Source organism: Phasianus colchicus, chromosome 5 (assembly GCF_987193195.1).
Source record: "Phasianus colchicus chromosome 5, bPhaCol1.hap1.1, whole genome shotgun sequence".
Lineage (NCBI taxonomy): Eukaryota > Metazoa > Chordata > Aves > Galliformes > Phasianidae > Phasianus > Phasianus colchicus.
In genome coordinates, this window is record NC_143440.1 from 3,394,928 (window position 1) to 3,412,242 (window position 17,315).

The window sequence follows — 17,315 nt, forward strand, 5'->3', positions numbered from 1 at the left end:
ACATTTCAAATCATAGAGGAATTCAGCTCCATGCTGATTTTCACGCGCTGCTTTTCTATTATGCTGATTTATGAAAAAGTTCCTTCTGTTTTGGAGTCAGTAACAACTCAACAACACGTGAGCAAAGAAGGTAGGAAACTGAAGATGTTGTCTGCTAGTTCCTGGATCTACGTCCAAATTTTGGTGTTACAGAATAATTCCTGGAAATGCAGGGAAGGAAGAGGAACACAGGAGTAGGCTCCTGGTATTTTAGCCATATCAGTACTTACTTTAGTACATATCAGACTTAGGGTTGAGAAATTATGTTAGAGATACAACAACAGCAGCGTAATTGCAGGATACATATACACAATGTTGGTTTGTTTTTGTTTTTTTTTTTTTAATAATTATAATGATGTGAGAAATTGTCTTAAAAGTGAGATTAACTTGCCTTAAATATATACACATGCCTTATAAATGTTTAGGTCTGTTGCTCAGATCACTATGCAGCTGATAATTTTGATTCCAATGGTAGCATTTTACATTTATTACCTTGCTTTGCAATAATAATGCTTTTGTTTCAAAATGTAAGGAGCTATTAATTCTTTTATACAGCATATTAACAGATAAACTGATCAATTTTATGTATTTTATGTGATTGTTTTAAAAAGCAACATGATATCAAACAAGGAAACTCTTTTACTACAACACCTACACTTGTACCACAGCATCTTTGTGTTGTGATATGTGAACTCTGAACCAACTGAGTAAACACATCAATGAACAGATACCAAACAGACTATAACTGATGAATCCACGTGCCTTGGAATTTTTGAATGACTACATCCAATTTAAAACCCAAATCCTGGATGACCATATAAGAGATTAACAGTACTGGGAAAGGAACAAAATGATAGAAGCTAGTTCCAGCGTTCCTGGCACTTGCAGACTTGTGTATTAGCTACTTCAAGAGAGCACAGAAAAAAGATGAAGCCACATCTAGTTTTCCTTTTAAAATATATTTGTGTTGGCAAATACTGCTGCCTCCCAGCTCATCCCTCAGTTTTCATCGCTGGGTTTTCCACAATGCATTGAGAGTTACTCGATGCTCTTCTTTGCAGAAAACTAGATAGTAGTCTTCTCCAAGGCAAAAATCACTCTCAAGCTCAGGATGCTATGGGAGAAATCATAGCAGGTTTGATCTTTCCACTCAGTTTTCCAGTAACAGCTCTGTTTTCTGTTTCTTTATTGACTTCATCCTACCACATCTCCCAAGAAGCAATCTTTACTCTTTCAGGTCATGTTATGGCTGTCCTGGAAGTCTGTGGTAAAACCTTCATATTATTTCAGGAAATTTGAACTAGGAGGAAGGGTAAAAAAGACAAAAGCAAGCAACTATTAAGCTATGTGGCTGGTGGGTGCCAAACAGCAATCAGAGGAGATTTTTTCCCCACTGAAGGCACAAGCAACCTGCCTTACTCAGTCCAGAGCTTATGGGGCAAGAGCCAGCAAGCAGTGATGGCCTGGAACCAGGAGCTGCTCCCTGGGGATGCCCTCAGCAGCACAAGAGCAGCAATGGCCAAGCAGACGATGCTGCCTTTCCTACTGGGGGCTGTGGGGAAAGGTTTGCAATGGCTGGCAGAAAGGCATCGCCTGGGTTCATCGTTTCTCTCCATTAACAGTGTGGGAAGAAATTTGGTTGTAAATATTATACATCTGCAGATATAGGTTGGTCACAATGACTGTATACTCAATGCATTTCTTTAAAAGTTCTGTAAAACCTCATTTACATAATGGACTATCCATAAATAAGACATCTATATGTTATCAAGACAGACCTTTAAGCACATCAGCAAACATAATATGGCTGTGAGGTTTAGACATCCATGGACCGAATAACAGTTTCTTTACAATTAAAAGAATTCAAAGTCTTTTAAATATAATGTTTTTACAGTTACAGCTACTGACAGCCAATAAGAAGAGAATCTACACACATATTTATCAAACTTAACTAACAAAATCCCAATATTCTCTACTTTCAGAGTAACAAAAAAAATCTGATTAACAGGTGTTCCAAGAAACTCAAAAGAGAAAAACACTGAAACGTAAAAACAAGACATGTACTGGCTGCAGAAGGGGAAAACCTCACATAACTGAAGAAAAAAAAATCATCACCTTGCAGTCATTTTATGGAACAATTCTAACAAAGACCAATATCCCCAGCACTGCATAATCTCACTAACATATAGCATTTTGTATGTCATCCCATTTCCAGCAACGTTAGGAGTTGAAGAAAACAGCAAAACCTCCCTTCTATTCAACAACAGCACGAGCAAGACCAAGTTGATCACAGAAATCACAGGGAAATACTTGTATTTTCTTATCACCTAATAAATCTCCCTACCACCTTTTAAATAGAAACGTAGGATTTTTTTTTTTTTAATAATTCCAAAACTGTCACCATAATTTTCAACCTAAAAATACATGAAAGCTCTTATTTAAGAAAGCTTTCATACATAAGTATTCTTTACTGATTTGTACAAATGGCCTGAATGGCTTGAAAGTGCTTTCTAACAGATCGTTCTGAAATAATTATATTTCCATATGGCACAACTGACTTTTGTTGACATAGTATAGTATAACCACAGTTGCTTTGAAACAGCAGTGGCTGCAATTACTCCTATCAAATATCACGAAAACAGTTCCCCAGTTACCCTCCTTCTACAATCTTGTCTTGTTGATGTGCATGCATGTGGTTTAATGCAGGATGTGAAAGTGTGAGTGAAACATATGATGCAATCCTGGAAAAATGCTGTCAGGTTCGCTTCTAAACCCAAAAGGGGCTCTCTTACACCAATGCTCTGAAATCACATGGAAAAATTTATTTTTCAACTGTGTTTTTCCTCATTTTGGAAATACATTTTTAATAGAAGATTTGAGTCACATTTTTAAAATTCTTGACCATACCCCAAACCTCTCTGAATAAGGGGTTTCACAGCTTTTTTGAACTGCCACTCTCACTTGCACACAAGGAAAAAGATTAGCAGTTCTGTTTGTTATGGAAGAGGTCTAGATAGACACTTAGAGGAAAAGTTACTTTTATCACCTAGTAACCTAATGACCAAAACAAGGTTGGAGGCAAAACCCTATTGAGAGCGCAGTATCTGAATGCATCAGTGTCCATAGTACCAATTTAATATTATTACACAAGTATTAATTGAGAAAATTAATTATATAAAGTGAGATGTAACATGTATCTGTCTCATAGCTTTTTATAAATTTGCCTTTAACTTCAAAACTAGCTTCTCTTCCACTTAACTCAACATCATCTTCTACTTCTTAAATTCTGTTGCCATTTTCCCCTATAAGTCTTACAGAAGTCTCCCTCCCCCTGAATTTGCTCTTTGACTACGGAATACAAAAATAGAAGTCCTGCCATTACCTTCTCTGTGAATGGTTTCTTGACTTGTCCTTTATTAATCTGTACAATGTAAATGAACCAAAGCTCACTGCTAGAAGAACTTTTCTTTGAGTGACTGCTGTTCACTTCATTGTAAAGTGAGGATATATCTACACAGATGCATTAATTCAGTTGCTGTAGAATCATAGAATCCTTAGAGTTAGAAGAGACCTTTAAAAGTCCCTCCTGCTGTTCTGAATTCTTCAGAAACTCAAACTTGAAAGATATCAGACTCCATTTATAATTCACAGAAGAGTTATCCCATATTCTAACTTTAGCAAAGGAAGTTTACCTTACACTGCACTGCCAAGATTCAGATTTAGTGAAAAGCAATGAAACATAGGCAAGTATGAACAGAACAATGAATAAATGAAACTAATTCCTGCAACAAAAAACAATTACTCATTGATAAGGTGGACCTCATGTATCTCTTTTCCCCCTCCCTACTCCATTTACTACAGACAGCTTCTTCAATCAAAACAATGTACTAAATGAACAAAATGGATACGGATAATTCTGAATATGAAAATACATACATGGAGTTAGAAAATAAAATCTCTCCCATCATAAAAAAAAAAAGCAAATAAAACTTAAAGAAAAAAAATAATACAATCCCTTCCAGTTCTTCTAAAGATAGGATAAAAATTAATAAAGGGAAATTTAAAACAGAAACTCAATGTAGAAAATATGAAGAGATTTTGATCAATAGAAATTGTGCAATCATTTTCAACGTGGAATCAGAAATAGCCTCTAGACATAAAAAAGTGATGCTGCATTTGCAGTAGACAGTGCCTCTAAGCAACTAATGCAATAATTGGTTAAACATCAAGTGTCTTTCAGTGACAGGTAGCCTTTGCATCATCATACTGCAGAAAGATGCCATTTTAATGTAGCAGGTTGAATTTCAAGTTTAAAGATCATATGGTAACCAGATTTTTGCCCTATGCAATCACTGCAGAGATCACTGAAAGCCAAAAATGACTCATTATTAACTTCCTAGACTTTAATAAAGTAATTGTGATCTCTCTGGAATGCCCAACAGATTTACGGTGTGACAACAGAAATAGATAACACCATTGTGGCTTTGTATAAAGTTAGAGAGTACAGTGTTAAAATAAATACAGACTTAAGCATGCAGTCTTAGCCGTGGTATTAGTTGAATATATACTCTCATTTCTTTCAAGTAGCACTAATTTTAACTACTTGTAATGCTGTAATGTGATGGAATGTACAGTGATAGGAGGAGAATGGCACAATCCTAGGCTGTAGCAAATAAGAACAAGCCCAAACACAGCAGCTGTGGATCCAAAAACAATGGAAGAATAACTGCTTACCTTCAAAAGGCCTCCAGTACGCAGAGATCTCCAGCAAAACACCCTTACCTCCACTGCATGCCCTTACAGGAGTTCTGGGAAGGGGTGGATCCTGGCTCCAGCCCTTCTGGTCATTCAGCTGTACCTGAGTTCCCCTGGGTTGGCCCTGCCTTCCCACCAGGTGCTCAATCACCACTTCAAGACATGACTTACCATTTCCACTACACTACTTAAGACAAAAGTGTACATGCAGAATAAGCTTAATTTAATCATAACATGCATTTAAAAGCTAAGACTTTGTTTATGGCTTTCTTCTTCCAAGAGTTCTGTCCAAGACAGAGCCTCCTGGTCATTCAGCAGCAGATAAAAACCCTAATTAGCATCTCAAAAAGATGGGTTTAATAAATAATTATGAAAAACTAATCTAGCTTAAACCCAGCCTCAATTACACGCTTTTAAATTTAGTTAAATAATTAAATCTATTTAAACTCCAGGAGATCTGTAAATTGTCTTTCAAAGTTTCTGGACATCTAACTACATAAAATACTTAAGATTAGTGACAAAGTCACATTTCTTGATCATCTTTCAAAGACATTTTAGAAGTAGTTTACAAACTGCAAGAATGTATTAAAGACATTTCTCACATTAATCCGTGTTCTGAAAATATCAGCACGCCAAAGCAAATATCAAAGGTGCTTTTAAATGCCACAGAATAAATTCTAAAGAGAAAGATTACTATCTAAATAAACAAAAAGTTTATTAAAATTTTGAAAATAAAACAGAGAACAATTAATACACATCATGGCAAAGCCTTACGTTTGGGAGTTCATTCTTGTTCACTAAGTGTTCTGACCAGCAGCCTTAGACTTTTGGTTTTCAGAATTTATGTTTAGATTGGGATTTTTTAAATTCCCCATCCAACATAGCCTTAAACACCTCCAGGAATGGGGAATCCACAACCTCTCTGGGCAACCTGATCCAGCACCTCCTCGCTCCCTCAGTAAAAAATTTCCCCCTGAAATCTAATCTAAATCTCCCTTCTTTAGTTTAGAACTATTCTCCTTGTCCTATCACCAGCTACCCATGCAAAAATTTCTCTCTCTTGTATATCAACTCCCTTTAAATACTGGAAGGCCACAGTGAGGCTCTCTGCAGCTTTCTCTTTTCCAGGCTGAACAAACATAGTTCCTTCAGCCCATCTTCATAGGAAAGGTGTTCCAGCCCTTGGATCATCTTCATGGTCCTTCTTTGGACCCACTCCAGAAGATCCACATCTTCCCTGCATTGGGGTCCCTGGACTTGGATGCAGTACTCTGGGTGAGGCCTCAAAAGGGCAGAATAGAGGGGGACAATCACCTCCTGCACCCCTCTTCTGATGGAATCCAAGATACCTCTGGCCATAGAGGCTACAAGTGCACACTGCTAGCTCATCTTAAATTTGCACTTTGCTTTGTTGAAGCTCATTAGTTTCACAAGGGCCCACCTTTTGAGCTTATCAAGGTCCCTCTGGATGGCATCCCTTCCTTCTGCTGTATCAATCGCACCACTCAGTTTCGTGTCATCAGCAAACTTGCTGAGGGTTGCACTCAATCCAATTGTCTATGTCACTGATAAAGATGTTAAAGATTGCTGGACTCAAAACAGACCCCTGGGGAACACTGCTCATTACCATTCTCCACCTGGACATAGATCCATTGACAACAACCCTCAGGCTGTGACCTTCCAATCAATTCCTCATCCATCAAATAGTCCACCCTTCAAATCCATATTTCTCCAAGTTAGAGACAAGGATGTGGTGGGAGATCACATCAGAGGCCTTGCAGAAATCCAGGTAGATGACATCAGCTGCCTCCCTTATGTCCACTTATGCCATTACTCCATTATAGAAGGCCACCAGATTGATCTGGCATGACCTTCCCTTGCTAAAGCCATGCTGGTTGTCCCTCACACGCCTTAACACGACTTCCAGGAAGGTCAATATTCCTGAAAGGGAGACGATTCTCTCAAATATGAGAAATATCATATTTTGGCAAAACCAACTTATTTTAGCCTCAGAAATTTCAAAGTCAGTTTTTCCTTTTAATCATTCCAGAAGAATTCAAGCTAAGGCAATGACTATGCTTACACAATTTCAGTTTGAATAAAAGAAGTCTATCAAAATAAGGTATAGGCTCCAACATTTCATATCAAAAGACGTTTCCATGCGTCCACATGGAACATTCAAACAACCAACACATTTCTTTGATCTGCAGAATTACAGAGGCTAAATTTTCATTGGCAGTCTGAATAACAAACATAGGCAGTCATTCAAATTCATGGATGTAATTATTATAATTCTGAGTGTACTGTCATGCACATTACAGTCTTCCCTTTCCTACAGCACTTCTCCCAATTATCAATCTCACACTTTGCTATCTTTTGAAGAAGTGTGAGGTGGGGATGGAGCCCGTGCATGGTTCCCAGCCCTTTCTAATGATTAGTTCCAAATGGTGCTTTACTTAACATGAGCCAAGAGTCAAGGAAGACTGTGATAAAGATCTACAGTCTAAAGGAAGACAGATTTTTTTTTTCAGATGCTTTATGTGTTCATTTATTCTATTTCCAGATGTGTAACAAAGATGTAATTTTTACACAGATACTGAAAACATTCATAAAGAATTTCACACATAGTTCACTACAGGTAAGTCTGACTCTCCAAAGTCCTTCATGTTCATTTTTAAGAAAAATTGTATCTTTGCCTTTATGATAAAGGCTGATGTTATACAAGTTCTCCAATTAGAAACCGCAAGGAAACTGCTAGAGCCCTGGGAATTCTGCACTGGTGTAAAATTAAAAAGCATCCGTGATTTGAAAAACATGTTGGAATGTTAATCTGTACAGCCAAATTTCCAAACCAGACTTAAGTCAGTCTCTAAAAACCTTTACTTTATACTTGAAGCAGTAGAGGCCAATTTACCTACACAAGCCCTAGTGGGAATATGTTTGTTTAAATAAATGAATTAGACATAATTATGATATTTATACATTGGTTTCTATCCTTGAAAGTGACTAATATTTTCTCCTCCTGCATTGCAGTCGCCACATATGGTTGTATATTTGCTATTATCATTTCAGAAATTTTGGCTCATTTATTAAGACTCGTTATTGGTAAAAGGATCAAAATTACGTAGTTCTCATTCATTGCTTCCTTCAAGCTGCTAACACTAAGTTTGACCTAATGCACAGATTTTCTCAACAATCAAAAAACATGCTAATGTGCATTCAACTGCCTAACGTAACATTTCTGTTCCAGACAATTCTATTATAGTCTAAATAGAATTCCTCATAACTACATATTAGAAAAATATATCTATCTGCAACATGCTGGCTGGAGTAATGGTAAAACTCTATTCAAACAAAAATCCAGTTTCAACTGATATTTTGTGGAGAATTTAAGTTTTTGTATTTCATTTAAAAATTGTATTAGTTAGATATCTCTGGATTAGTTAGATATCTCTGGGTAAAAAAAAAGAAAACAAAAACTTGAAACAATTCTTGTTTAAGTGATGCTGTTAGTAATCAAAGTGCAGTCCTCTTTTTAATTGGATATTTTCCATATTTTCCAAAGCAGGAGCTAATAGGCTATTAGCTGTTTATGGATGCAGTCCTTTTTCCATGACATTTACCTTGAGATGTAAATTTTTAATATTTCTGCAAGGTCAAGTAGGAGTGGAAGGAGAGAGATGCAAGAGATCCTAACTCAGATTCACTTTAAAGAGCAAGGACACTTCCCATGGAGATTAAACAACCACTTCTACTACAATAAAATGATTTTATGGAAGAAACCATGTTTCCCAAAGGACATATAGCATCAGTAGGAACGATGATCTTCAAGAAGCATCATGTTTCTGTGCTTTTTCCAGTACTGTGTAGCACTGCCCTCAACATTCTGCATAAAGCACCAAGCTGCTAAATTCTTCAACATATTCATCTAGAAAGTGCCAAGCAGAAAGCCACAGAAGATCCTCAAGTTAGTTCAGAAATCTCCCATTATGATCTCTTTAGAATCACATACTGTCATGCAACCCTCCTGCAGATTGAAACATGCAAGTGGTAAGAATGACTTGCTGAGGCATATAGGGTTTGTTCACATAACCATTTGCAGGTCAGTTTTACAGCATCTGCAAAAAACCTGGTAGCAATCCAGTTGTGTGTACGAGCAGGAGCTCAGCAAGCTATTGACATGTCTGAGAAAGGTACAAGGAATTCACTAACAAACTGCTTTCCAGTCTTGTGGAAATAATTCCTTCCAGATGGATTACAACTTACGCATCTTTTGACAAGATTGCTCTTCTCCCCTTGCATCCACACTAGGATGTCACTATAAAGATTGATACGCAAAAAGGTAGTGCTGTACTTTTTTTTTTTAATCCCCCTGAGAAACTGAGGGCCATATCTCTACTGTGCATGATTAGAAATTGGCTCCGCAGGCTTCAGCTGCAAAACAAATAGCTTCTCCAGAAAGTACAAGAGTGCAGACAAGCAAATTGCTGCCACAGACCACAGAAAATCTGTTCATAGCCTAACCACATTCTTGGCTCAAGAGTCAGATTTACAGCTCACAGAGAGCACCTGAACATGACCATGGGCAGGCCAGACCTGCTTAGGCAGTGTAGTATTTTGCTCTGCCATATAGCACATGCATAGATGGATGAGTGGTAGCTGAATTTTCCTCTGGACAGACAGGCTCAAGGCACCAAGCATTCAGAATACTGTTTTTGATGGGAATCCATCTACAGAACACAGATAACTTTGAGAAAGTGAAGCTTATACTAAAAATTAAAATACCATGTTGACTAGATCACACTTCTAGTCTGGCCATCCAGGGTCTAAGAGGAGCATGAAGAAGAAAAGAAAAACATTTCAAAAAAAGAGAGAAAGAAGAGACCACCCAAAGAGAAAACTTAGTATTTTCTATTTGAACTTGAATTACACACCTTTACTCATGGAAAAATTACTCCCTTTCCTAATTTAAAGAACACTGATGCAATTCTGCTGTACCTACAGACGTTCTCATAGTGAGCACACATACCTGATCCTGCTTAGAAATCTGTTAACCTCGTTCTTTTTTAAGAACACCTTGCAATAAGCTGCAATAAGTTCAGGAAGCATTACTGTATTTCAGGAAGATCTAATAAAAGGCAAATATAAACTTACTGATTTTCATTGCAGAACACCTCAATCATTCAATGGGGGGGAAGATTTTGTTAGGGCAGGACCTTTTCTTCTTGAGGAGAAATTAAAAAGTATAAATTTGTTTTGTTTTTCTCTGCATTTTAACTGAACAACTTAATGTGCACCCAGTTTTTGACAATTCCAGTAGAGAAACTCAAAGAGTTTGAATATTCATTTTATAACCTGCAATAACTAGCCCAATTTTTATTATTTTATTCATCTCTTCATTTTTAAAAGCTATTAAAAAATACAGTGGTTCTTTCTACTTCACTCAGGCTTGCTTGAATCTTAAGCCAATTGTCAAGAGTTTGAACTATGCCATGCACAGCCTGTCCTGCCTACCAGCCAAGATATTTGGCTCAAGGAATTATAAAATATATTCCTAGTTCTCCAATTAGTTTGATATTTGAATTTAGGTGGAAAAAATACTGAAAGAACACTTGTCAAATATGTAATTGTTCTGTAGTCTAGAATAACTTAACCTTCTAGCATCTGTATAAGTCTCTCTCCTGTCCTTGACTTAGATGACCTTCTTAGATTACTCAAAGATGAGGGTTATGGTGACATATTAATTTGTCATTTAACATACATAATTCATCAATATGAAGATAAATTAGAATTTCTCATTTCTAAACTACTGCCAGAAGATTTGATTATCACACCAATGCATTCCTCACAGACACAAAGGTATTTGTTACTTCTCATGAACCTCCAGAATTCTGATTATTTTTCCATTCACATAATCACCTTTATCCAAATGAACAATTGAAAAGAGAACAAGAATAAACACATCTTTAATTCGTGTAAACAGTTAGAGCAATCCTATGGGATTGCTGATACGGGAAATGAGATAAATCCTAAAGCATTTGTCCAGATTCTCCTCTATAGGGATACTACATTACAGAATCATGTTTCCTATTTTTTTTTTAAATGAGCAGAGTCATCTAATTTTCCATTATATAAACCATCTAATACTGATCACAGCTTAGCAAATTGGGTAGCAGCAGGGTTTGGCATAAGATGAGCTTTGTTCACAAATCAAAGCAATAATGTACAGCAAATAGTATCCCAGATAATAGATGTGCAAAATGAAAGCAAAGAATTTATTATTCCAAGAGCAAACAATAAGCTTTTACCTGAAACTGAAAGTGAACTCCACCTCATAATCTTGCTTTTCTGACATTAATCCTATGACTAATGAACTTAGATCTTAAATCCCTGGCTTGAAGGATCCTTAAGTTTACAGGATTCTGTCTCTATGTCCACAGATAAAGAATTGTCTTTAGAAGCATGACCATCTTGAAAACTTCAAACAAAATGCAACTTTTCAGTTGTATTATCCGTTGAATTGTTTCTTAGCTAAGATCCAACTTCAATATTAGACACAAATTAAGAGCAGAATATCTCCACCCCAAATCTCAGTATAGATCTCCTGCCTGTAGATCTCCAAATACATACAGTGCACTTGCTTAGCCAAAATTTTACTGTAGGTAAATCTGCAGGTGTCCATTGAAGTCAATGCTATGATGGTGCTCTGTATCCAACAACCATCAGATTCACAAGTATATTCTCCAGTGAAAGTGAAAGCTTTGGATGTGGAACCACTGCAGAATACACTCCAGATAATAGGACTATAGCTAAGAGGTAAACAGAATCTCTTAATGTTAAGAAATGTATGAATGTGTGCGTGAATAAATTGCTGCAGTTTTAAGTACATACGTGCATGAGGGCAAAAAACAACAGCTTTTTTTTTCCACATATATTCAGTTTAATCTCATTAAACCAGGATAATCATAGCTTCCATTGGAAGAATAAAGTTACATTCATATGTGAATTAAGCGTTCAACAACTCAAATATTTTCATTTGTTTTCCTTTGTACGTCTACTTCTTTCATAGAGAAAATCAAACCTAGAACAAGGCTTCCTGAAAACGAAGCTGAATTTTAGATGTGGATTCGTTATTCAAAAGTATCTCTAGGAGAGATCTGAGTCAAAATGTGCCTGATTAACCTCTGAGAACTCAGAGAAAAAGGAATGATTCAACTTCAAACTCTTCTCATTCATTTGCCATGAAAACATCCTTTTAAGTAGAATGTTCATAAATATATGACTTCAAGGCTGGTGGGCAGACTGTTATACATAGCCTATTAAAACGGTGATAACTATTAACACAATTTCTCCGTGTTTATTTTAAAATCATAATTAACGGGCTTACTAAAATAAGCCTAAGCAAATGGGGGCTCTGTGCATACTGCACATGCCTTGATGCTTTAAATTTGTTTGTACAGCTGTGAGATTCTCAAATTAACTATCTGTCAGGAAAAGTAAAATACTGCCAGGACAGCCTGGAGATGAAATCCAAACCTATGGGAGAAAATTACAAAATGGCATCCTGCTACATGAATCACTTTTATGGAATAACTCCTGCTATAATAAGTCTGTAGTTTCTAGACAGCAGATCATTAGCAGCAGCCCAGGTAGTTCCAGGAACTTACTACAAATGTTCAGCATTTATTAAAATGGATATCAGTCATCTCCTTGTCATTTCATACATGTACATGAATTGGTTTACTTACGAAAGTAAAAACTCCATATAAATTTTAAAAAATATTTCTCTCAACGCATACGGAATAGTCACATTATTCTAATACTGCACTCCCTAATTAAAATTTTTATTTATATTTAAAATTCAAAAGTTTTGTCTTCCTGAAGCAAGGGATCAAAAACATTTTCCAAACTCTCAGGTTGTGAAGCATGCCTCAATCTAGCTGCTGAACAAAGAAGATTGTCTTCTGGAGTGTGCAAAAGAACCTAGCATCCAACATCAACCCACTGTTGAATTTTTCATCTTTAGAAACTGAAATGCTTTCAATAATGTACTACTGTATGATTAACTAACACCACAGGTTAGAGATTTAGTCTCATGACAGATTCATCTAGGTTATCTGTTCTGACACCCGACAGTGTCTATGATGGCATTAAGCTTAGGCAGGCAATAAGGTGTAAATGGCATCAGAGGCTGCCAAACTCTAATGAATATTATTCCTTTGGTTAACAGATACGAAGTACACTCTGATTTGGGTGCTATTTTTAGCTGGAAAGATTCAGTCCTAAAGAGTGAAAATCATGTTTCTGTATATAGAATTACAAGTACAATTTATTTTAATTTAGTTAGAGTTTGAACCTTGTGAAAAGATAGATGCCTGGCTGCACAGCCAGCAAGGTGTTCATCCCCATGAAGTAATAAACCATTGAAGCACCCTACCAGGTGAGCCAAGGAACTAGCTAGTCTAGACTGACCTTAGGTGGGTATCCAGGGAAGACTAAGACAACAGCACATATTACACGTCTCAACACATCCTCAGGCTCTAATCACTTTATGCAAAGGGACAGTAGATGTGGTTTCTATGCATTCATTACCTTGTTCAGTGTTTTCCAGGTTAACTTTAAGACTACGTAGCATCCACCAGTCGCTTCATAAAGAAGAACCCCCTGTTTTTTGTTTGGCTCCTACTAACTTAATTAGATGTCACAGTTCTGCATAGAGAACATCTGCCACACCACCTTGATTTTGAAGGTTCCATTATATGCACTGCTGCTTCTTTCTGCATTAAGACTCCAAACCTATTTAGTCACCCTACGTAAAAGGCTACTCTACTGATCATTGTTGCCTTCCTCTTTATATTTTGCATTGTACATCTCTTAATCTGCTTTCTTAAAGCTGTATTCCCAAAGTTATATTACCAGCAGCTTCCTTACTCTTTTGATAATATCTCAAACATCCAAAAGCATCTCCACCACACAAAAAAGAAGAGTTTATGTCAATACCAGCACATTCCTTCCAGATTTAGTAGACTTGATATTTTGGGAGACATAGCTTTTTTCATTTATGCTTTTTTAATTTATTTCTCAGGCAAAAAGGCTGACCGAGGGGGTTCCCTAAAGACAAAGCATTCAGCTCTCTCTCATGAGAGAGGAAGTAATCGAGTTCCATTAAGAAACAAATGCAAGACTGACAATGAATAAAAACTTATTGCCTAAGAAGTTTAATAAGAGGCAATAGGATTTAACCTCTGGATTCTGTAAAGTACTGCAATATAGACTTCAGATATAATCACAAACAACTAGCGAGTCAGTGTATGCACTGTTAGTTTTCAATTGACTTCTTATGTGTGTTGCCATTGCTGCTGAACTTACCAGACAGCTTCAGAGAGCTGAAAAAGCAAATTCATGAACAGCAGTATATATCAAACAGAATGGAACGTATCGTCTTCCTCTAGGACAAAACTAAACCCAAAGTATTTTATGGAGCTTTGCCATCTAGGAAGTAGCACATGTATAAGGAAAGTAAATAAAATCTCCAAGCTAGTGGAGGGATTTAATTGGAAGATTTTTTTTCTCCCCCCAGTATCTTTATCCTCAGCCTTATCCTGTCTCCCTCAATCAGTTGCACCCTGGCGCTGCCTGCAAACTGATTCTTCTAGCAGCCACTCATTTTCTATTAGACTGCTTCGATCTAAAAATCTCAAATAAAATATATGGATAAAAATCTTTGTATGTATTTTGGCAGAGATTGGTACCTATAGAACTCCCACCTACCAGTGAAGTCTTCTGCTGCAAAGCACCTCGTTGAAAGACTATTATTTCTGTTTTCCTGTTCAGAGTAAAGTCAAATGGCTCCAAAGTTTCATATATATTATTAACAGAGTGCATAATAATAATAATAATAATAATTCAGAGGAGGATTTTGGAATTCTTACTATGCTAAATTTCATACAGTATAATCTCCTCATATATTTCCTTGGCACCACGAGTCAGATTTTCCAATTTGCAGACGATTCATATTGCTTGAGATTGCTACACAGGGAGTTACAGTCTGAAAGGATAAATAGTTCCCTAATAGCCTACAATGACACAAACGCTATTACTCTGCCATTTCTTTGAATTTTTAATAAGTATGAAATAATATATTTTGGTAAAACTGCAGTGGAGTAGAATGTTTTTCCATCTAATTGCATTGCCTGTTATAACAGCTTGACAAACAAAAAAAAGGCCAAAGAATTTTAGTTATTCCAATATATAGGATTACAAAAGTTTAATTGGCTCCTAATGCAACTTCAGTTCAAAAAAAAAGGGGCTCAGCTATCTGAAGTAAGAAAGGCTATATTGTCAGATGAGGAAGTTAATGTAAGAACAGAGCTCTAGTTCTTCCCAGATGTAGAAGAAAGAAATATCAAACACTGACACATTCCCAGGTTATCTTGCCAGATCACTCAGAATGATCCATTGTCAAATAGAAGCCTGATGATGCAAGACAAAATAACAAGACAAACAAACAAAGTACGTTATTTGAATTTCTGAATATTCTCTAGAGTTCTCTGGCTGTTGATCAATTTACATCTATTATTTTCCTGATAACTTTATACTCAGTGGACACGGCTTTTCAAGATGTCTATCTTAGAGAAACGAAAAAAAGTATTGATCTTTACAATTGAATGGCCTTTCTAGCATGCCAGCTGGGTAAGAGGCAAAACAGAAAAATATTTTACAACTCTGAAACCAAATTCATCTTATGGGTAATCACTGAAGCTTTTAGTAGCTTTTATTAATAACAGTATCTTTTTACAAAAAAGTACAAATAATCACTAACAAGCGATATCTCTTTCTGACTAGCAAGTTCCTAAACTCAACCAAAAATAACACATATTTTTTCCCCCCATCTTGGAAGTTACCAAGACACTATAAGGCCACCTCTTAGGTGAAGACAGTCTGGACCACGTTACAGGGAGGAATTCAGAAGTCATCCAGTACTTCTACTAGCTAAATTTGAATTGCCAGTTCAAATACAGAATATGAGTTCCATCTGTCTTTTCCTCCATTACAGAAGTAGCATTGCCTCTCTCTTTGATTTACTTCTTGTCTTTTTTCCTCCCAGCTATCTATTCCCTACTTTCTCTTCCTGGCAGGAAATAAAGCAAGCAGAATACAAAAAGACAGAAAAAAAAAAAAAGTTCTCTCCCTCTACAAACACAAAAACCTGCAGAAAGTTAAAAATGAAGCCTGCCTTAGAACAAACAATTCCTTCTGCAACAACAATTATGAGACAAACAACTTAAAGAAGCTGCTCTTGACAACATTGTCAGTTCTCAGAACCGCTGATAAAATTTATGCTGTGCCCTGATTTCTCCTATAGACACATTCTGAGAACATCAAGAACAGACGGTGCATTTTTTTGTTTCCTGCTCTTAGGCTTTTTTTTTTTTTTTCCTCTTCTGTATTAACCTTTTTTTTTTTTTAACCTTCCTTGAAAAGGAATTCAACCAGATCAGCAGAGAGATAAAAACAGATTCAGAGCAACTGAATTGATGTAAATGTCAATAATTTCAGCTAACTTCTCCCAAAGAGACACTTGCTGCACTCCAACTTCTCCCAGTAAGACCGGCCTATGGCTGAGATCAAGCGAGAGCTTAACCCAATCTTTGCAAAGCTCTTCAGTATCTTCTAAAGGTTTATATTTTCCACAATATCTCTGCAGCTCTGAATCCCTTCCAGTACACCACAGGGTCTTTAAACACTAGACACAAAAACTAACTGCAGAATTGTGTTATTGGCCCTCTTGGAGCTGTTTAAGGAGGAAATGGCACCTCCCTCTGCTCCTTAATATTCCCCCTTGCAAATACATACAAGGATTGTATTTTCTCTATTAGCTACCATATCACACTGCTAGATCTTGTTTGATATCTTATCTTTCACAGGTTACAAGTTGTTTCTGAGAATCTTCCTTGTATTATTACTTGATAATTATTGAAGAAGCATTAATTTCTCCCAGTTTTACATTATCCGCATGGAAGAATTACCTCCCTGTCCATTAAAAGAGGCACCATAAATGAAAACTTTTACTTGCAAAATATTACATGCTAGAATAGTTAACAACACTTACTTTGCCAGGCTTGTTTGCCTCAAAGCTGTTTTCTTTTAATTTCTCCTGCAGGGTCTCAGCTAACCGACAAAGCAAGGCACCATTATCCAATTTCTCCATAAAGGTTTCTGCTGTTATTTCTCTACCTGAACAGCAAGCAGAAAGTTAGCATGGCAAACAGTGTGCAATGGTATAGATGGCACTTGTTTTAAGAAAAAAAAAAAACAAACCAAACACTAAATTAACAAACAAACGGGCACGTTCTAAATGCATTGAAATCAAAAGAAATTTGGACAACAATTTAAAACATACTTTAGTTGAACAACTAGCAATCTCACTGCTACGTCTCCAGTATACATAGGGAAAGTTTTAAAATAACATGCTTTCTTTGGGAAGGCTTGTGTTAATTGAAAAATAATTCTAGCCTATA

At 36.5% G+C, this 17,315-nt stretch overlaps 1 protein-coding gene across 5 annotated transcripts in view; it reads right to left on the minus strand.

Moving 5' to 3' along the window:
- The window catches only part of GAS2 (growth arrest specific 2), an 86,059-nt gene that overhangs the window by 51,470 nt on the left and 17,274 nt on the right, over positions 1–17,315 (minus strand). For all 5 annotated transcript variants that reach the window (XM_090140186.1, XM_031607323.2, XM_031607322.2 and 2 more), the window contains exon 3: positions 16,907–17,031. In XM_090140186.1, the coding sequence (XP_089996312.1) occupies positions 16,907–17,031 (125 nt within the window). The remainder of the gene's footprint in view (positions 1–16,906; positions 17,032–17,315) is intronic.